Below are 22,385 nucleotides of genomic sequence, written 5' to 3'. Positions count from 1 at the left end.
ATATTAAAATATCATATTAAGCCTTTTTTATAGAGAATTAAATTCCCTACAAAAAAATACTAGTCAATTTTATCGTATCTCTAACCCTTGAGCTAGAATTCTAAAAAAACTAAAACACAGGTATGGGCCCATAACCTGTTGAAGTAAAAAAAATTTGAAAATTAAGTCTTTAATGTTTTTCTCTCGTACCTAATGATTAATTTTTTAAAAATATTATTATTTCGTATAAAAATAATATTTTTGAAAATTTATCATCCAAAAGCTTTAGAAAAATCAATACCGTAACCTACATCTCGTCGTAGTAGAGAAAGTACTCCAGTTAATATACAGGATCGAGTTACTCGCGTAGCATATTCTTCTGCTCTTCCCCTCCTCTTTCCCCAAGGAGTAGTACAAGCATATTACATATATCTATACAAAGTCCTGGTACGAGTGTCAAAGGATCTGACAAGGAGTCGCCGGTATATATATATATATATATATATATATATATATATATATATATATAATACGCGACTACGATGACGCCAATGGCGTCTGTTCCATAGTACGCCGTCTGGCCCGGTATCTATTTGAACCACTGTCTACTCTCAAAGCTTAAGTAGACGAGTAACGCACCCACACGTCCAAGCGCATCTGCACACACGCGTCTAACACGTACGGAACCGTTACAACTATTTATATAACGCAAGATGGCCGCCCGGGCGTGGCCTGAAGAGCTTGCGACGATCAGTGGGCGTGTTTAGGCCTAAAGTGGGGATTTGGGGGGGGGGCGTGTTTAATGCTCTGGAGGGGCTAAAGTGGGAGAAAATTGTTGGGGTAGAAAATGTCGCGGGAGTGAAAATTAGAAGGATTTCGCGTAAATTGAGCTTCTCAGTTTCAGGTAGTGCGGGTGGGGTGGGGCATTAAAGCTCGTAAGTGGGGCAGAGAAGGAGAGGGAGCCATTCAGGGGAAGATATTACATGGTGTAGAGCTTTGGGTGGGGGTACTACGGTACTACGATAGCGTACTATGAGTTGTACTCTACACACGTTGTGCTTTCGCTCACACTCAACTCTTTGTCTCGTGCGATATTTTATTGGGGTATAAATTTTTAGTTTTTATTTTTGAATTTTGAATTTTTTTGTTTTTATCTGGTCACATTTGATTTTATATGGTCACATGGACTCTAAATATGATCACATATATTATGTATGATCAAATATGATTTTTATGACCACATATGATCAGATATCTGTCATTTATCTTCACATATGGTCATATATGATCACATATGGTCATGTATGTAAAAAAATACTAAAATTAAAAATAAATTTTTTTAATAAAAATTTTTATTTAAAATTATCAAACTAAAAAAATTTTTTTGGACATAAATAATGACTTTGATTAATCAATTACACCCGTAGTTTATTACTCACGTTATTGCACCGTTAAAAAGTGTCACCTGTGCTGCAGGTGAAAAAAAGATCATCTGCGGTTAACACGCGAAAAAATAATTAAGGTGATATAATGAATAAATAAATAAAAACATGAGGGCGGAGGAAACATTTTCTGTTGCAGAGGAGCCGCAAAATGAAATAAAATAAAAAAAAAAAATATATAATATATAATAAAATAAAAAAAAAAAAAAGGAGAAACAAGGTGCCAGGTAGAGTAAAAGACGACACTTTGGAAAGTTTTCGAATGAACGAACAAAGGAAATTTCTACATGTATACAAAGGGAGATGAAATTGCGGTAGAGAAAATGTACTTGCAACATCTTTTCTCTTTTCTCATCTCAACATAATATTTTATTTTATTTTTTTTTTTTCCTCCACTCGTCATTTTTATACACACCGTCTCGTTTACTCGCTCACATTTTAGCTCTCATTCCAGTTTCTCACTTATCTGTAGACACTTGCATTACGATGAAAATGTTTCTTGGGGTGGTTTTTTATTTTAAGTTTGGCTTGCTACTAAGATAAATAAAATAAAAAATTTATGTGGAATTATTTTTAAAGATACTTTTTAGATTTTTATCATCGAAGTCACAAATAATAATATTCATTATTATGAAGATAAATTAAAATTTTTACTTTAACAGGTTATGGGCCCCAGACGTGTTTTAGTTTTTTTAGAATTCTCGCTCGAGGGTTAAAGATACGATAAAATTGACATGACCTTTTTTGTAAGGAATTCAATTTTCTATAAAAAAAGGTTTCTTATCATTTTTTTTTAACTTTAATATTTCGGCCAGAATTTTGAATTAAAAGTTAAAAACTCAAAATTTGAAGTAATAAGCGAATTTCTGATTTATTTTTTTAATAATAATAATAAATAATAAATTAATTGATACTCGGTGGTTAGCAAAGCGAAAGAAAGTCAAGAGGGTCGTGATCTCGATAGTCAACGGAGCCAGTAAGGAGAAAAAGTTGAAAAATACATAAATGGTGAAGTGAAGGATAAAGTTAGGGGCGAATAGAGGGAGCTATCGATAAGAGGTAAGGGCGTGAATAAGGGACTTGAGAATAGAGTTATAGATAGGAGGTTCATAAATGTGAGGACAACTATGAGGTTGTAAGGGTCTAGGGGTTGAAGAAGTTGTCGACGGATGTAATAGGTGGTTCGTTTCGCCTTCACTGCTCCGAGATTTCCTTTCTAAGGGTCTCATTAAACGCTAATTGGCAGAGGCTAATTAGTCAAGGGTAACATCGCTTCTATTACCAACTTCTTTTTCTTATTTCAAGACCTTTTATTGAGAGTAACTTAAATAATTAACAATTACAATTATCGAAAATATTGTTAAACTTTATTTCCGATTTCTGATTTTTTGATTTTTTGACTTTCGGCTCCGATATCTCAAAAACTATCGAAGTTATCAAAAATTTCAAAGAACACTTTGTTGTTCAGGACAAATAAAGCTTTTAAAAAAGCCCTTGAAATTTTTTTTAGAATAATTAGAAGCCGAGAAATAATAAAAATACTTTTTGGAAAGTGCGTTAATAAATCTTATCTAAAAATATCCAACAAATATTAATTAAAAGGAATGCTTTTGTGTTACGGATTTCACGTACTCGACTAATTACTACGTATTTTCCGGGATGCCACTGTTATACCGTTCTAACGATACTTTACCGAGCTATCATAAATTTAAATTTAAATTCTATTCAATTAAAGTTAAATTTTCTCTGTCAGCTTTCAAAATCTTCAAAAGCTCTTGTATCTCAAAAATTAATAAATTTACCAAAAATTTCAAAGAATGCTTTTTTGTTCAGGATAAAATAATCTTTAAAATTATTTTTAGAATAATTAGAAGCCGAGTTATGATAAAAATTAATTAGATTTTTTTTTCTTTCAGAGAATTTGAGAAAAGCTGAAATTTTGGAGGGAATTTTGGAAAATTGGAGGAGTAGGAGACAAATGTGAGTACTGAACATTTAATTTATAAATCCAATAAACAATTAAGTAATTTAAACAATTTAATCGGGTACTCAAGCGTAACTTTCTGCAAATAAAACCCGCAACAAAATGAAAATAAAAAGAGACAATTTTTTTTGTGAGTAAAAAAATTGTCAGAAAATCGTGGCGTACTTTTTCCTCTGGTACATATGTGCGATTTCAATCAAATATATATATATATATGGAAGTAGATAAATACAAATAGTCCAGTGTCTAGCTCTGTCAACTGTCTAGCATCATGTGTTTAGTGTGAGTAAGCTGTAGTATCTAGCTTTGCAATTTCACGCCCAGTCAAGTGTAATAGAATCGCGTTTGGTTTACCACCAAGGCCCATCGCGGTGTGCGTTCATGCGCGCTAGTAATAATAACCCTTTCACCCGATCACATATGTGCAGATATATATATGTACTGATGTGTGCTGGCAGTCGAAAAACTATTTCCCAATGTCCGGAGTTAATGCTTTTATAAAACTTTTTTTACCCCGAAAATACAGTAATTATTATTAAATCCGACGGAAAATTGTTTCAAGAGTTTAATTAATAGTTTGTATGAAAATTTAATATTTATGATTGTTATTTAGGAGTATGGGCCCAGTTTCTAATTTTAAAATAAGCACCTGGGCCCATAACCTTCAGAAACTTGAAAAAATTCCTATCTACGCATCAAATTATCAAAAAAATAATTTACCTGCTGCATTTTCTCAAAATCTAAACAAGGCCTTGGTTGCCTGTGAGGCGGTCTATGTCTCTTTCTGGGACTGCATGCACTTAATTCACCCACGTCCATTTCTACACTGTACTGCTGCTGATAATGATGATGCTGGTGTTGGTGCTGATAATGATGGTGATGGTGGTGATAGAGATGATGATGCCTGGGCCTGGACCTGGGCCTAGGTGGCGCTTTAGCAGCGTGGAAAAGTTTAGGCGGTGGGGACTGGGACCGTCCAGGTTTGTGAGCGTCAACTGGTGGCGAACTTCGGAACTGGACCGGTTGAGAGATCACGTTGGCTCCCAAAAGACCTTGGACCTAAAAGTAAATTTTAATTTACTTTAACAGGTTATGGGCCCCAGACGTGTATTTTAGTTTGTTTTTTTTTTATTTCTGGCTCTAGGGCTGAAGATACGATAAAATTCATGAAACCTTTTTTGTAGGGAATTTAATTTTCTATAAAAAAGGTTTCTTATCATTTTTTTGTATCTTCAATATTTAACTTATAATTTTTCATTGAAAGTTAAAATTCAAATTTTGAAAAAATTAAGTAAAATTCCTACCTCTTCGTCGCTGGAACCCGAACCAGGTTCCTTTCCAGCCCGACTGACAGGTGCAGAACAGCTGGCTGCAGCATTAGAATCATTACTAAGCCCCGGAGTGGGCCCAGGCCTTCCAGAGCCAGGAATTGCCTGCGACTGCGTGCAGTGCGACTGCAAACTGTTAGAATTGTTCACTTGGGACCACTTCCTTTTCTCGGGGGCAGTAGCGGGCCTTAGGCCCTGAGACGCGACCACTTTGGGACTGTTTATAACCTCTAGCTCCTCTTCGGAACTGTGATGGTCGTTGTAACTTAAGTGCAAGTTGTTGTCAGACAGAGAAGTTCTCCCTTCGGCTCGTTGGTCCTCAGGTGCGGAGGTCCCAAAAGCGAAGGCCGACAAGTTGGGACAGAAGTCTGTGTCTGATGGGACTGCTGAGTCTGTTAGTCCGGGGCTTGAGGGACTTGCCATAACTGTAAGTTCAAAATTTATTGGTTAAAAAAATTATTACCGACTATTGATATTAAAATCTTCAATACCAACTGAAGATATTAGGTATTAATTAATTTCTGACAGTGGATAATTGTCTTAAAAAAAAATTTTTTATATTTTTAATTAAAATTTGATATGAATAATTAATAAATTCCTGAAAAATGAAAAGACCACACCGGAAAAGGACGAGCTGAAATGATAAAAACAAAATAAAGAGTTCGAGTAGTTTACTGAGAAATTTATGAGCCGTCACGGCTGCCCTTTCAAATATGGCTTCCTCAGTGTCGTATACACACCCGCGTTTCCCCGTTACAAGCTACACTATGTGTTATATATGTTGTAGTATGTTATGTACCACCGCCCCTCATTAGGATCCGTTTACTTAGCCAAATGCCCGTGGGGGGATCACAATATACATTATTTACATGAAAGAGAAGTTGCTCTTAAGCAGAAGCAGAAGGCTTTGAAGAATCACTACCAGCCGTGAGAGGGATCACGGGAAGCTCAAGAGGGGCCGTATATATTTATATATATATATATATATATACATTTAGAGCATACCAGTGGAAGCCGGAGAGAACACAAGAGGCAATTATATACAACTATTTACTCACTAATACGAAAACGGAACGTAAACACAGATTTAAATACTCATGTAAATTTGGATGGGAATCTACATTAATTCTCTGGTTAATTTCAGTGATTGTGTCTAGGGATAAGGACTTGGGACGTCAGGAAGGATTTTCGTGGATTCTAGAGCTCAAGAGCTTCAAAATGAGCCCCCACATGACCCTATACTCCAGGAGGTCTGTCCAGATCTGGAGATGTCTAGGTCCTTTCTGGAGCAGAATCTCCAGGGGAATCAGGTCGTGTGGGTCATCATTTTAAAGGGCTTGAAATAAGGAATTTGCAAAAGTGGGTGACGTCATTGTTTGGAGAAGCTGGAGAAGATTACTGGAATTTTTTTGGTTTAAGGTGGGGGGGGGGGGTTTGGTTTTGTGGAAAAGAAAGTATAAATAGGACATGAAAGTAAATTGGTTTATCGATATCCGTCGGTTGCGACGAGCATGTAAATGGTGACTGGAGACTGGAGAAAAAATAGAAATAGAAAATCCAATCACGTAGGGCGTTGGTTGTGTACCAAATCCACGACACGAGAAAACTGTTACTTTTTATTATTTTTCGGTCGGCGATTTCACGTGTCTCGAGATTTATGTCGCGTTTTATCACGACACTGAACTTTACATTTTTATTTTTTCCGGGTTTTAAACTTTCGATATCCAGGTATAATCATAATCGTCATAAATAAATCATCATAAACGAACTTAAAAAATTAGATTATGCATTAAATTAATTTTTATCTAGAATATGGAAGATACGAAAAAATTATATATGACCTTTTTGATCGAGAATTAATTTCCCTACAAAAAAGGTTCTTATCAATTTTAATATATCTCTAACCCTTGAGCGAAAATTAAAAAAAAACTAAAATACAGGCCTGGGGCCCATAACCTGTAGTTTGAAAAATTTTAAACCTTTAATTTTAGCGTAAATATTGAAGATACAAAAAAATTATAAGAGATCTTTTTGACAGAAAATTAAATTTCCTACAAAAAAGGTCTTCGTTAATTTAGCTCTATCTCTTATAGAGATAGAGCTAAAATTTATAGGTTCGAGCTCCCCCCAGGTATCCACCTCCTAGAGCAGGGGTCGAGCGAGTACTCATTTGAAAGCTCTCGACCTCCAGAATCCAGAAAAGTCGATGCCGACGTATAGATTTGCATATATCACTCGTATTCCAAGTGAAAGCTGTCTCGTATCGGTAAACTAATTATTATACACATCCTTGATGTCAGAATAAACAGGTTAGGTCTTAATGTGACAGAAATCAACTGTCATATTAGCAAAGTGCGGCGTATAAATTATCCAAGAGATTGAGGGTACAATTTATAGAATTTAAATTGAAAAGTTTGGAAATTATTATTTTATTTTCGCTAATTGACAGACTCGGGAAATATTTTAAATTCACGTTCACCTTTACTTTTATTCCCTTCTTTCTTAACCCTTTTACGTCTTTTTCTTCACGTGACGCCCTCGAGCACGTGCGTGCGCAGACGTGACGGCAAACTCTACGTTGGTGTCCTATATATGTGCAATACAAGTCCAGGATGTCTAGAGTCTGGTGAGACTTGAATGTGCTCAGAGTGAGACAGAATTTCTGCTCAGAGGATGATTTATTGGGAAAATTTATTCCCAAGGGTACAACATACGTCCTTTGTATATATGTACTCACCTGGGAATAGTCCAAGTATTTTTAAAACGCTTTATTAACAATTTTTTCGAGAAAATTTTCTCCAAAAATTTTATTTTTAAGAAATTTAGTTGAATTTTGTAATAATAGAAATTTTAAAAAATCATAACTCAGCTTAGGAATTTTTTTTAAATTCCTGCTAGGGCTTAAAAAATTCCTCAGAAAATTCTCTACAAAAAAGTCTTGGGAAATTTTTTTTTTAATTTTGAAAAAAAGGTAACAATTTGGTTGAATTTTGTAATTGTGGGAATTTAAAAAATTCATAACTCAGCTCAGGAATTTTTTAGAAATTCCTGCTAGGGCTCAAAAAATTCCTCAGAAAATTCTCTACAAAAAAGTTCTAGGAATTTTTTTCCTATCGTAGATAGATTGCGAGTAATCGCAAGTAAAAGTTAAGAAAGTGACATGACCTCGCCCACTTGGAGACAAAAACTGCTGGTACTGGAATAAAATAGGGAATTTGGTTGAATAAATGACAAATAAGCGTCTATAAATGAATTTTCCAGCGGAGCGTAGAACAGGCAAGGGTTTAGTCAGACAATGGATTATCGGAGTAGATAGATAGACGCTATATTTACGTCTATATTGTTATTAATAATTGATAATATATAATAAGAAGCAAGCAAGGGGTTTATTAATGAGAAGGGTCTAGTCTAGAGTCTGGATGTTGACAGAGGAGATGAGGAGAATTGAAAGCAAGGGTGGCTCAAGAAGGGAGCAAATGAGATGATGTTTTTCGAACGGTTGGTAGGTAAGGGTGACGTGTATCGATCAGCTGATGGCTGGGTCACAAAGCAGGGCACAGAATGGTGGGAGTACTCTCTGTACACTTTGTACTCTCTATACTCTCGTAAGAGTAGAGGTAGTCTGCACAATCAGGCTCAGACCTTCTACACTTGGACTAGAAACTCAACACCAGACTCCTCTACTGTTATTTCCGGTTTACTAATATGGCGAATTCAATTACCTTTTCGAGCTGGTTACTTTTTGCTTTTTTAGGATCATTATAGATCTTTCCAATGGCTAGACTGTCTACTTTGAGGTGGTACCAATGATTTTATCGGAAAAAATTTTTTTCGTTGAAAAAATCCTAAAAAACAAAGGTTACTTTACAAAAAAGTCATTTTTCGGTAAATTTTACTCTTTAAAATTTTTAACATTTTTTTTAAAGCTGTTCCCGTGGTCAAAAGTAAACTTCTTATAGCTCATTTTATTCGTTGAAATGTCTACTTCAAGGTACATTCATTGATTTTTCTCAAAAAAATCTTAAAAAACAAAAGTCACTTTACAAAAAAGTCATTTTTCGGTAAATTTTACTCTTTAAAATTTTTAACATTTTTTTAAAACTGTTCCCGTGGTCAAAAGTAAACTTGTTATAGCTCATTTTGTTCGTTGAAATGTCTACTTCAAGGTACATTCATTGATTTTTCTCAAAAAAATTTTTTTGTCCAAAAAAATCCCAAAAAACGAACGAAACTTTTCAAAATTGATGATTTCGAGCGAATTAGATTACTTTTTGATATTTAATCCTTTTTATTATACGGTTCCTTCGAACAAAATAACTTTTGCCATACATCATTCTGTTCGTTGAAATGTCTCCTTTAAGATAGTACCAACAATTTGAGGAAAAAAAATTAACTTCACAAAAAAAAATCCCAAAAAACAAAAAGATCCTTTTGAAAACTGAGAATTTCCAGCAAACGAAACTATTTTAAAAAAAGTGATTAATGATTATGATAATTAAAAATATTAAGATAAAGAGCAAAGCGAGTTAAAAGTTTAGTTCTGAAAGTGACGTCTTGTGGGTGGAGCCGAAATTCACCCTTAGAGAGGAAACAAGTATAGAGTTTCAGTCTGAGAGCTTCGCAATTTCTTTCGCGCAATTAAACTTGCAGTTACTCTCTGACATTTCTTCGCGCCGGGTGGATCATCTCCATCTTCATTTCCTTTTACTCTTTACTCTCTACTCACGAAACTCCTCAAAATGTATTATTATTATTATTTACTTGATACTTCAAACTTATTTCACTTCGTAATTAAAAATTTAAGCTCTCAAATTCTGGATAAAGATATTATTTTTTAAAATGGGATGTTTGGAAAAGCAATTATTCTTGATGAACTGCTGTTAGGTTTAACAGAAAAAACTATCTAATGTTTACAGAGGGCAAGCCTGCGGTCCATGTTACCGCTGTATCAAGTTCCATAAACAGTTCGCAAGTTTCCACCCTAACTACTCTCATTTAATTTACTCATATTATACATCAAGTGCCGTCTGTGTCCTCAAAAGCGAGCGGTTAACGGCAAATACTAACTTCGTATTCATATTATACAAATATTTGCGCCAGTTTTTAATCCTATTTTTTATTTTTATGGGCGTTATTTAAAATTTCATAACTCAGATTAGTTTTAATTTACCAGGTTTAAAAAGTTTCGTTCGTTTTTTGGGATTTTTTTGATGAAATACATTTTTTTGGAAAAAAATTTTGGTAGGACCTAAAAGTAGACATTTCAGCAAATAAAATGACCTATAATAAAAGTTATTTTCATCGAAGAAACAATATGAAAAGAGAGATTGAAAATTAAAGGTAGTCTAATATCCTCGAAATCGCCACTTATGAAAAGTATCTTTAATTTTTTGGACTTTTTCTAAGAAAAAATTTTTTTTTATAAAAACCATTAATAGGACCTTAAAGTAGACATTTCAACGAACAAAATGACCTATAACAAAAGTAATTTCAATTAAAGAAACACTTTAAAAATCCTGATTGAAAATTGAAAGTAGTGTAATTTGCTAGAAATCGTCAATTCTGAAAAGTATCTTTTGTTTTTTAGGATTTTTTTCTACAAAAAAAATTTTTCCAGTCTCAATTCTTGCTACCTCTACTTTAATTAAACCTCTAATGATCCCAAAATTCAAAACGAAACCCAAAAAAAAATTAATCCTCCGTCGATTGATCAAAAGAGAATCGAGAACTTTGATTAATTTTCAGAGTGATTACGCTGCGCCGTGAAATCTTCCATCTTTCTATACTATAATAATCGCGAATCAGAGATGAGTGAGTAATCAAACTGCCGGAAGCAATGTAACGTAACTTTGATACATATATATATATATATATATATATATATATATATATATATAATACCAACATGTGTTTCTGCATTAACGGAGCTATGGAGAATACACTGTTCAGACTTTTCTCAATATACAATATACATATATATCCGCCCTTTGTCCTGGCTCCTTTGTTTTGCCAGATCGTTACCGCAGAATCTTGCAAGCATAAAAAAGCAGACAGAAAAAAAAATTATAACAACCTTTATATCTCGGAAAGATTTTTTCGCAACAAAAAACTTAAATTTATTGTTTCCCTGTGTATCAAATTTTTTAGTGAAGTTTGCCTGAAAATGAAGATGAATAATTTTCAGTAACTCGATGCTATACGGGCTTCAAATGATGAAATTACATACTGTACAATTTGATATCTTCATCTACGGCTAGTTTACGTCATTACTTTTTTTTTTTTGTTTCATTTTTAAATCTTTTAAAAATTTTTTTTAAAAATTTAATAATTATAAAAAAAATGAAATCATTACTTTGTCTATTATAGTGTCAATAATTCGGGCTTCTACCTTAAGTTTCAATTAATTAATTTTTTTTAACAATAATTAAGTCTCGAAAGGCGAATGATAGTGTACATAGCAGTCGATAGTACGGAGTAACAGATAGTAAGAGTAATAGTAAGAGGTATCATACTATATAACACTCGAGAGGACTAGAGATTATAGACTAGACGCTGAAGACTCGATAGTTGTAGTACTATTACTTGTAACTCTACTATATACTATATATGATACACGGAATACGGAATACGTAGCAATTCTCAAGACTTGATTACCAGTACGAGTAGAATGTGTCTCACCGTGGATGGACGTCAAGCAAGGACAAATGTGGGTCGAGAGGAATTCGAAACTTGGTAATGTACCGGCGAATTTACGCGGATACTAGCTAAGATAAATTAGAGATGCCAGAGATTTTTAAATTTTAATAAAAATCCGAAAAATTTGTCACTTTTATCTAAAAAATTCATTTAAAAGCTTGCAATTTTAAATATTTACCTTTTAATCCAAAATTTGAATTTAAAGTTCAAAATTAAAATTATAGAACTTATCCATAGCTTTCAAAAGTTTAAATTACCATTTTTGGCTTAAATATTAAAAATAAAAAAAAATGATAAGAAATCTTTTTTATAGAAAATTAAATTCCCTACAAAAAAGGTCTTATCAATTTTATCATATCTTCAATCCTTGAGCGAGAATTCTAAAAATACTAAAATACACGTCTGGGGCCCATAACCTGTTAAAGTAAATAAAATCAACTCTATCTTAAGTTCTTAAGCCTGAATTTAAAAAATAAAGGCTTGAATCTTTATTTAACTATTAATAATTTTTTATTATTATTAAATTGACAAATCAGCTATTTACTATAAAAAAAATAAATAAACCTCAGCAAGATGGTAAACTATTGATAGCTGATCGTTGATTAGATATCCGACCCAATTCATTATTAAATTTATTAGATATGTACATAAGTGTAATACTGAGTTATATTATTCAGACACTTGTGTACATAACACACACGTTCAAGTTCAAGGCCGCGACTTTAATATCATATTTAAACTATTTTAATTTAGTTTTATAAATACTGGGCTACCACTTCTACATCCTCAACTTGGTAGACCTCCGCTTAGTATTTAGTACCAGCCGTTACATACTTAACACTCTTATATATTACATATATTATTATAACCGCTTAGCAATTATGTAACTAGTTAAATTTGTTTATAAATTCTCGCAATCGCTTAGATAAAACAATAATTATTATCGTTGTTTAAACGGGTATCAAGCTTATGTATTATTTATTGCTAGGCATATATTATCATTCGATTATATATTTAAATTACTCTGCTACTATGTTATATTCTCTTATGTGCACCGTTGTTACGCTCTTACGCTGTTATTGTTCCTTTGCTGAATAATCCACTAATTATTCCCGTGTACGCACCCACGGTTGCTTTTTTTTTTATTAATACAATACTTATTTAGTAATTATTTCAATAATAATAATAAGTATTCATTTAATAGGTAATATTCATCTGAAACAATAAAAATATAAGCCTTTATTTTTTTAATTTAAGCTTAAGGACTAAAGAGTTGATATTTACTTCAACAGGTTATGGGTCCCAGGCGATTATTTTAGTATTTTTAAAATTCTCGCTCAAGGATTAAAGATACGATAAAATTAATTGGACCATTTTTGTAGGGAATTTAATTTTCTATAAAAAAGGTTTCTTATAATTTTTTCATATTTTCAATATTTTCCTCAGAATTTTAAATTGAAAGCTAAGCCTAAAATTTTACTGGATAAATTATTTTTTTATTTATTATTACTAATAATTCTTTATAAAATTAACAAGAAAGTACGTAGCTCATTTGAGGTATCTCACCTTACCTCCCTTGATCTCAACATGACCCTCCCTACCCACATCCATACAAATACATATGTTTAATACACAATCCACATTAACATCCAAACAGTTAATTCATTCTTCCTCCCACGAGGGTCTCTATCTCCTCGCAAATCTCGAGAATTCCGCGAGGACAATCGCTACTGCTACTGCTTGCTACTACTTTACTCATTTTCCATCGCATCAACTATATTTAAAATTTTATTATTCATAAGAATAATTATTTTAATTATAAATAAATTAAGGTACTTACGACTCGAAGGCTCGATTGATTCATCAATGCCGTCCTGGAACTCATCGTCGGATTCGGTTCCTGAGTCATGATCATCGTCCACCTGAAAAATTTATTTCATTTTATATTTTTTTTTTTTTTTTTTTTTTTTAATATTTTGAATTTTCATTATAATTATTATTACATATTTAAATATAAAAACCTTAAAAAAATTTTTTTTCAATTCTAGAAATGTTAGAAATTTTCTTAAAATTCTGGAAAATATTTTTAGAACTAGAAAATTGTCTTTAAAATTCTAAGAATTCTAGAAATGTGGAATTTTCTTTTAAAATTCTAAGAAATATTTCTAATATTCTTAGAAATTAAAAAAAAAATCCTAGAATATTTAAAATGTGGGAATTCCCTGGAAGTTCTAAGAATTTTAATAGTATAAAAAATTTTTTCTTGATCCAAAAAAAATTTTTTTTAAATAATAGTTAAAAATATAAAAAATTCTCTTAAAATTCTACAAAATTTTAAAATATGAAAATTTTCCCTATGATCTATAAAAATTCTTAAATCCAACAAAATATTCCCAATTTCTCCTACTCTTAAAATTTCTCTATCAATCGTAGCAAAGCCAATTCTTCCATCCTTATTCAAGGCCCTTCTCTCTGCAGAACCAACAAGGACAATTTGAGGTACCTTGTTGGTATTAGCAACGCGACGTAGTACCGAGACTGGGATTAGATAGAACGTTATATGGGACATAGACAGAGTAACACGTGGTCTAGTCCTCTATGTCTGTCTTTCTTTGGGCAACTAATCACCCAACATTGAAGATATATATATATATATATATATATATATATATATATATATATATATATATATATATATATATATATATATATATATATATATATATATATATATATATATATATATATATATATATATATATATATATATATATATATATATATATATATATATATATATATATATATTTGTATATGTATAGAGATGTAGCGGAGCACGTTGGAGATTATAGTTTATGCATTATATTATATGTACTAACTATTTAATGATCTCTGGTGTACTGTAGAGAAATTCTAGTTTGGTCCCTATCTGTATTCTGTATCATATCCATACTCCGATCCAGATACTAAACTTCTCTACTCTTCTACTTGTATGTTATGATACTACACCATTCTGCTAACGTTTGCTCGATCGTTCGTTCACCTTTTCTAAAAACATTATGTGTAAATATACCTTTTATACATTTTTTTTTTTATTATTGTGATTATAATTTCACCTATAGCTCAAAAAAATCAATTTTAATTTGTATTAATTATTTTAAATTTAATTTTTAGCTTATAAAAATTATTTTTATAATTTAACAAAATTTATTTTAATTTTGATGGTTAAAAAAATTTTTTTTTTATTAATTTTGTCGCTTTTAATTATCAATTATGAAATTTTAATTTAATAATTTAAATTTAAAGTCCCAAAAATTGATAAAAAAAATTTCTACCTCAAATTTTTTACAAAAATTAAGTTAGTTGGCATTTAGACATTTTTTTTATTAAAAAAATTGTTACAAAAATATTAAAAAAAAAATTTTATTTATAATAAATTTTAAGTCCAATTTTTAAAACAATTTTCTTTTGACAAATTAATTATTTTAGAATATACATCATTCATTTTCTTTTTTTTTAAGCTTATAATTATTCTAAATATTTAAAACAATTTTTATTTAACATAAAATGACAATTTTTACCTAAAAAAAATTTTTTTTTAAAAACTCACTTTTAATTATTAAATTTTGATTTAATAATTTAAATTTAAACTCCCAAAAATTTTCACCTGAAATTTTTTACAAAAATTAAATTAGCCAAGGTAACGAATTTAATTAAAAATAAATGACATTAACGTTAGCTGTCACTTGACAATTTTTTAATTTTTTTTAACAAATAAATTTGCTCCAAAATATTATTTTATTTTTGCCATAATTTATTTGTTACAAAAATTCTTAAGATTATCAAGTATCTGCTTAGTTAATTTTTATAAAAAATAATCAAGTGAATGCTAACTTTAATGTCATCTATAATTAAAAAAAAAAATCCCACCTTTTCATGATTAGGATCCTCGTTGATCGAGTGAGTCCTCAGTTTGTGCGTTAAAAACTTGAGCATAGTTACACTACCAATCCCCAACAATCACTCCTAACCTTTATTCATAAAAATGACCAAATATATCCATTTGTCGCATTTCACATTATAAATAACCAAATGAACCACAAAACTCCTCCACTCTGTCAAAAAAAAAAACAATTACAAGCTAGCATAATTCTTAATGACACCCATCATCAACATAAACATTTAAAAACTCCAAAAAAAAGGAAAAAAAAATTCACTCATAAAATTATGACATTGTTTTTCATCACGCAATAAATATTAACAAATTAATTTAATTGTTAAGTGCCGGTTAATGACCAAGACGCCGGTTTTTCTCGTATCGGCACTCCAGGAGTTCGTAAATCATGCCACCGCGTCGTGAATTTATAAAAAAGATATTTATTATTATTATTAGTATTATTTTTATTTTTATTATTAATCAGATCCTTAAAAGTAACACGGTACTCGCAGTACTCGTATCCTAACCGTGACACAATCCTCATCACGACTTGAAACAAGATTTGTAGCACCTTTCACTTCCTCATCGCCGAGCACGGTTTTTTATATATTAATAAATACATGTATGATATATATTTAAATAGTATGAGGATGAGTAGAGCGAGTGTATCCACATGGGAAGCTTTAACTCGCCGATCGATCACTTCTCGGTGTCCCAGGTGACTTGGTTGTCGGCGGACATTTTAAACAATTGTTTTCGCACTGAAAATTCTCAAAACACTTTTATTGTTTTAGGTTAGTTTTTTAGAGAACACCTCCTGACAGTTTTAACGAGAAAAGGTCCAAGAGAACTGCTGCCACCGGCCAAACGCTACTTTCAGTTGATACTAGAATTTACACCTGCGCATGCGCGAGAGTTATGCGCATGCGCGACTGTCTTGCGCGCGCGACTGCTACTCTCACTTTTAACAAAGCTCCCCTCTTTTTTTATAATACTGAAGTTGGCCGTCAGCTGTCAATTTTAAAAATTTTTCTACAATTCAATTACAATAAATAAATGCTTTTATTTATTTTTATTAATTGGCACGTGTGCAATTTTAATTAATTATTTTTTTTGCTATAAAAGTATCATTAAAAAATTTTTAATGACTGGTAACTTTAGTGGTTGTTTTTTTTTTTTTTTTTTTGGTTAGATTGTGAGTTTTTAGGTTCTTTTGTTTTGGAATTTTTTTTTTTTGGAGTAGAAAATGACAGGTAAAGATAATTTTTGAGTTTTTATTTTTTATAGACACTAAAGTTGGAGTAAAAATTATTTTAAATTAAAAAAAAATTTTTTTATGTTGATTTTTCATAAAAAATGAATTTTTTAAAAGTTTGGAATTTTTATAGAAAAAAATTTTTAAGGTTAGGTTTTTTTTTTTTTTGAATTTTTATTGACTAAAATTTATAAAACAATTAATACAGTTCATTTTTTTTAATTATTTGATTCATCAAAAGCTCAATTTTGATAAAATTATTTTTAAAAAATTTCTAAAAGCTCCAAAATTTTTTTTTTCTGTTCAGAATCTCTTTTAAAAATTTTAAAAAGCTTTTTTATTAATAAATTTATTTTTAAAAAATCAAAAGCTCAATTTTAATGAAATTCTTTGAAATAAATTTCTAAAAGTTCCTAAAAAATTTTTTCCTGATTAAAAATTCCAAAAAACCTTTTTTTCAAAAGAAATTTATTAGAAAAAAATTTTTGAAGCTCAATTTTGATAAAAATTCTCCCAAAAAACTCGAAATCCTGGCGAAAGCTCTAGCATGTCCTCTGGGTGTCCAATCTTTTCTTTGTTGTCTGGTGAAAAAATCCATGATTTCCCCTCCGAAAGCTCTCGGAGCTTTCGAGCGCCGCCCACCCCCACTTTTCGGAATGTAATCCTTGCATTGAAGCTTTTAACTCCACCTTCAGCGAGGTCACTCGGCAAGTCACGGTTAAATTCGTGCGTACTCGGTTATACGTTGATGGGTTAACCTAGCCCACTATACTACACTATTACGCTATACTATACTCCACACTTGCACTATATACTGGGATTCTAGTGCCCCCTACTCCTCTTCTAGCCCCTTCCCCTACCCCTACCCGAAAGCTCTGGGGGGTTAAAGTAAGATAGCTATTTTCTATATTCCGGGCAACAACAGAGATATAATCGCGTAATATAGCAAGGTTAATTTCATTTTGCTCAATGAATGCTTTATTCGTGTCTCGCTACACATTTCAATAATTATAATTGCAATTACAATTATTTATTAATTATTAGTTTATACATTTTTTTTCTATAAATTTTAATTGAAAAATTATTTCTTAAATTTCTATAAAATATTTTTTTTTAATTAATGTTTAAGTAAAAAATATTAATTAAATAAAAACATAATTATTTAATTAATATTTTTTAACAATAAAAAAAAAAAAAATGAATTTATAAAAAATAAAATAAATAAATTTTCGTCCCAAATAAATAAACATAATTAATAACTGCAATTAATTACCCCCCGGAATAATTAAATAGCTTCCGTTTAGCAAAATATAAAACTAGAGTCCTATTGAGTGTAGCCAGTAAATTTGTGATCAATAGTCAATGCCCACAGGACGTGGATGAGTGCTTTCCTGTGGGATACAAACTTACTCTCCCCCTCACCCACACACATACACATGAATTCATATGCAGACCAGTTGAGGTGGGCTAAGAGCCGTGCCAACAGATCCCAGGTACTCGATAGTAAATCACAGGGATTTTTAATACCAAACTGGGCAACGCAATCACCTCCTAAAAATTCCGGGATGAATTTTATTCAGACTAAAATAAATAATTTAAAAAATATTTTATTAAAAAGAATAATTAAAATAAACAAACAGGTAATTTAATTATTAAATACTTAGTCTTTAAATTCTCTAGTACGATTAAATTAAATAAAAATAATTATAATTTAGTCTCGTGTTTAACTTTAGCTTTCAACAGCTGATTAACGCGTGAGCCGTAGGAATTGTTTAAGTAACAATCAAAGCTGTCGTCGATTGAGCTGACGGCTCCAGACGGGCTATTGAGACCTTCTGAGGGCAGACAATCCTCGATCTGGCTCTGAGACATCTGACGCTCTGGAAAAATATATTGCTTTCCGCCTTCGATTCCGTCTCGCTGCTCCGTGTCAGTTTCGTCTTCGTTGTCCGCGCTGTCGACGTCGCCTAAAAAAAACCAGTCATTAAATCTTCCTGGATCTTATAAAATAATTTTGAAAGGCATTTTTGGACTCGGGGTTAAATTCCCTTTAAAATAAATACCCACATGATTTTTTAAAAATTTTGAAAATTTTTCAAAATCCAAAATTTTGGATTTTTGAAAAAATTGAGTGAGTACTTGTTTTAAAGGGAATTTTATGGAGAGTATAATTTTCTACTTACCATCGGAACTGTTCGTAGACGGCAAGTAGAATCGCGGGGATTGTACTTTGTTAATGTTAATACGTCGCTCACGTGACGGGTTGCCTGAATTATACTTGAATTCACGTGGTAACGTGTAACTACGGGGTAAAGACACTTGACTACCTTCTAAGTCACTTAGTTCTTCGTCATTCGGCTCCTTTGCGCTGTCTTCTTCGTTATTTTGGGTTCTTAATCTGGAAAAATTCAATTTATTTTAACAGGTTATGGGCCCAGACTTGTATTTTAGATTTTTTAAATTTCTCGCTCGAGGGTTGAAGATAGAGTAAAATTGATAGAAACCTTTTTTGTAGGGAAATTGATTCTCTATAAAAAAAAGGTTTCTTATCATTTTTTTGTATCTTCAATATTTAACCCAGAATTAGAATTGAAAGTTAAAAATTCAAAATTTTGGAAAATAATTAAATTTAAGAATAATAATTTTTCAAAAAAACCAAACCTGTGATTAGAAGTCCAGTAAGGATAGTGATGCGGAAGACATCTAGGCGCAAGAAGAATCTCGGGAGTTTCCGGACGCTCTCGCTTCCATCCGTTCCCTATCACGTGGTAATTAGGCGGCGCTGGCGGTACTAAACAGTGCATTTTAATCGGCGGCCATTGACTGGGAACATTTTCCGGCCCTGGAACATTGGACCCAGAGCCTGTAGGACTTAGCGCTCCAGAACTCAAGCCCGCGAATTGCAGCGTATTCGCCGTAGGCTGAAGTTTCTTCTGGGGCGGAGGGTTCCCAGTGATGGCAGTCTCACTGGTCTCTCCAGGAGGGACCAATTTCCCCTCCTTGATCTCCTCCTGGATGGCTCTGAGCTCTCTGAGCTGCTGCTGCTTTTTCTCCCGGAGCTTTTCGCGGATCAAATGGACATTCAGAGTCCCAATTTGGATCTTAGCCTGCTCTTTTTCCTCCTCTTCCTCGTGCAAGGGTCGCTTCCAGAAGGGGATCAGCTGCCGGTTGTAATTTTTGTTGTCACAAAAGCCCCCCAAGCCGTTCGATGGCGGGGGCACGAAGCTCGTTGGTTTCTTCTTTTTTCTGTTTAGTGCTACTACAGTTGGATTTGTGAACCTGGAATTAAAATTTATGTAATATTTATTATTTCTTTTATTTTTATTTATTTTTAAACTTTAAATATTTTTTATTTACAGTTATTAGAAAATATAATTAATTTAATTCTACAAACCTGCAATTAAAAACTCCAGGAATTCCATTATTGCTAAGCTTGACCTTTCTAACAACCTGGAGTTCATTGACATAATTATTATACTGAAGATGCTTGTCAACATCTTGAGGCATGCCATTGGCATTCATCCTGCCCCCGGCTTCATAACCAAGCCTTCTAACATGGAAGAACCTGTAGTAGAGTCCCATAAAGAAGAGTCCTCCAAAGAAGAGCGCCATCAAGATCAGGACCAGCGTGACAGGCTTGATCTGAGCTTGGTCCGGATTGACAGCGCCAATCTGAACTTGCCGGCCGATTTCAGCCGAGGCTCCGACGGCCCAGACGCTGATTAAAAGGCAGTTCTCCAGGAACATCACCGTGTAGAAAATAATCATCTTCTGGCGGTGATTAGTCTCGTGGAGGTTGACGTACGCAAAGACGTAGACGAACGCCAGCAAGGAGGCGAGGAAGGTCTTCCTCGCTAGAGTGAGTCTCTCCCCTCCGTGGAAGAGTCCATCGGGAGTCAGCAGCAGCCATGTCAGCATCGACAGCCAGTGAAGCCCCAGGACCACCAGCAGCCAGGAGCCTCCGTAGAGCGAAGCATAAGCTACTAAAGCTCCTACTCTCGCACTGACGGTCCCCAGTCGCCAGGCCAGTTGCGCCAGGACTCCCAGCCAGGTCAGGACCAGTCGCTCCAGGTTCCGGAGGCGAGCTGCGCCCTTGCTGAAACTCGCTACTGCCCAGCAAACGCTCCACAAAGACAGACCTGCTGATACTGCCGTTAGTTCGGAGAGCTTTGTGTCCTCCCGGTCTCGGTCTTTGGAGGTCAGTGAGGTTGATAGTAAGTACAGCTGCAGCAGCAGCATTGGCGCTGCCTCGCAGAATGCGTGGATTAATCGCAAGACGCACAATTCACGGACCTGGGAGCAAAAATTTTAATTATTCAGACTTTTAAACTTTTAAAACCTACTAATCATTCAACAGGTTATGGGCCCAGGGTTGTATTTTAGTATTTTTAAAATTCTCGCTCAAGGATTAGAGATACATAAAAATTGATAGAAACCTTTTTGGTAGGGAATTAAATTTTCTATAAAAAAGGTGTCTTATAATTTTTTTATATCTTCAATATTTAACCCAGAATTTTGAATAATTTCAAAATAATTTTACCTCGTGCTTGACGTAAGTCAAGTCCACCGGAATAAACAATTTGAAGTACCGCCATAGCACCCCAACCTGGCTCGTATGAAGAAAAACGACGCACCAGAGTGTCCAGTTCCTGACCCGGTTCTTCTCCGGCAAGCTCTCTGTCGGGTTCAGCTTCCCCCGAGCCCCCCACAGGTACCATCTTATACTCACAACCTAAAACCCAAATTATAAACATCAATGATCCTTTAAAAGAAACTTCTTAAGGAATAATTAGAGAAACTCACCTGAGAAATAATCAAAGAAGTAACTACCAAAACAATGCTTATCGGAAACAAAACAGCCGGAGCTGTAGGGTGGTTGGCGAGGGCATACCCCATCGCCAGGTCGAAAACAACATCACAAAAATATGAAGCAAGCGAAATTATGTTGAAGAGGACATCACACAGCGGAAGAAATTCGTGCTGGTTTATATTGTTAATATTACTGTTTACATTAACATTCACACCGTTGATGTTCCCATTGACATTGACGTTGTTAATATTATTGTTATTATTATTATTATTGATATTTCCGTTGATATTATTATTGTTATTTAGTTGAACGTGCTGATGGGCCATAATGGGCCACCCTGCCCATTTGGATCAGGATTTACTCGCTCCTCTGAAATTTAAAGTATATTATTAAGAAAATAAAAAAAATTTTGCTCTATCTCTAGATAAATAATTGAGAAATTTTTTCAATGAAAAAACTCCTAAAAATTTTTAAATATTTACTAATTTTTTTATCTTAATTAAATTAGAAAAAAAATTTTTTTATACAAAATTACAATTATATTTTTAAACAAACAATTTTGTTAAAAAAAAATTACATAAATAATTTTTTAAAAATTTCTCCACTTTAATTAAAAAAAACAATAATTAAATAAATTTTTATTTTTACAGGACACTATAAGAAGATAACTTAAACAGTCCACTTACCACATTCCTCACGTGTCATTGAGTAGCTGACATTCTCAATCAGGATACGCTCAAAAATATCAAGGTAAAAAATAAATTTCCTTTTTCTCCACAATTATCACAAATTTCACTTTTAAAAATAAATTATTTATAATTAATTTTTTTTTATATTCAAAATTTCATCATCTGGATCCTGCCCGTTAGATTTGCTTTGCTAAAAATTCCAAGAGTGGCTGTTTAAATTAAAAATTAACACTTTTTTACAATAAATAATTAACAATTAAAATGA

General features: G+C 32.6%; 2 protein-coding genes and 1 long non-coding RNA gene across 6 annotated transcripts in view; 1 reads left to right on the top strand and 2 right to left on the bottom strand.

Moving 5' to 3' along the window:
• The window catches only part of LOC141527884 (uncharacterized), a 19,242-nt gene extending 3,017 nt beyond the window's left edge, over positions 1-16,225 (bottom strand). The window contains exons 1-5 of one of the 4 annotated variants that reach the window (XM_074243613.1): positions 15,360-16,225; positions 15,040-15,096; positions 13,270-13,351; positions 4,710-5,158; positions 4,126-4,464 (exon numbers count right to left, since the gene is read on the bottom strand). In XM_074243613.1, the coding sequence (XP_074099714.1) occupies positions 4,126-4,464; positions 4,710-5,156 (786 nt within the window). In that variant the 5' untranslated portion in view covers positions 5,157-5,158; positions 13,270-13,351; positions 15,040-15,096; positions 15,360-16,225. The remainder of the gene's footprint in view (positions 1-4,125; positions 4,465-4,709; positions 5,159-13,269; positions 13,352-15,039; positions 15,097-15,359) is intronic. The other 3 variants (XM_074243609.1, XM_074243610.1, XM_074243611.1) reach the window with 3 other exon arrangements.
• LOC141527906 (uncharacterized) overlaps positions 1-22,385 on the top strand; it is a 32,643-nt gene that overhangs the window by 9,160 nt on the left and 1,098 nt on the right. Inside the window, exons 3-4 of the long non-coding RNA XR_012479259.1 lie at positions 3,338-3,401; positions 22,082-22,181. This is a non-coding gene — a long non-coding RNA (uncharacterized LOC141527906). The remainder of the gene's footprint in view (positions 1-3,337; positions 3,402-22,081; positions 22,182-22,385) is intronic.
• Positions 18,281-22,354, bottom strand: LOC141527867 (uncharacterized). The gene is made up of 7 exons (XM_074243579.1): positions 22,118-22,354; positions 21,425-21,800; positions 21,162-21,353; positions 20,016-20,914; positions 19,283-19,900; positions 18,805-19,019; positions 18,281-18,588 (listed from the first exon to the last, which is right to left on the bottom strand). The coding sequence occupies exons 2-7, from the start codon at positions 21,755-21,757 to the stop codon at positions 18,326-18,328; spliced, it is 2,520 nt and encodes an 839-aa protein (XP_074099680.1). The 5' UTR covers positions 21,758-21,800; positions 22,118-22,354; the 3' UTR covers positions 18,281-18,325.

This window comes from Cotesia typhae, unplaced genomic scaffold, assembly GCF_013202065.1.
Source record: "Cotesia typhae breed Kobodo isofemale line unplaced genomic scaffold, CoteBio_Ctyphae contig_413, whole genome shotgun sequence".
NCBI classification, from domain to species: Eukaryota; Metazoa; Arthropoda; class Insecta; order Hymenoptera; family Braconidae; genus Cotesia; species Cotesia typhae.
This window is presented reverse-complemented; position numbering and strand designations above follow the sequence as displayed.

Excerpts from the sequence above, each read along its gene's own strand:
- LOC141527867 (XM_074243579.1), bottom strand. The coding sequence starts at position 21,757 with ATGGCCCATCAGCACGTTCAACTAAATAACAATAATAATATCAACGGA. Across the intron at positions 21,354-21,424 it reads CTTCTTTGATTATTTCTCAG|GTTGTGAGTATAAGATGGTA; the intron begins GTGAGTTTCTCT and ends TTTGGGTTTTAG. Across the intron at positions 20,915-21,161 it reads TGACTTACGTCAAGCACGAG|GTCCGTGAATTGTGCGTCTT; the intron begins GTAAAATTATTT and ends TTTTGCTCCCAG.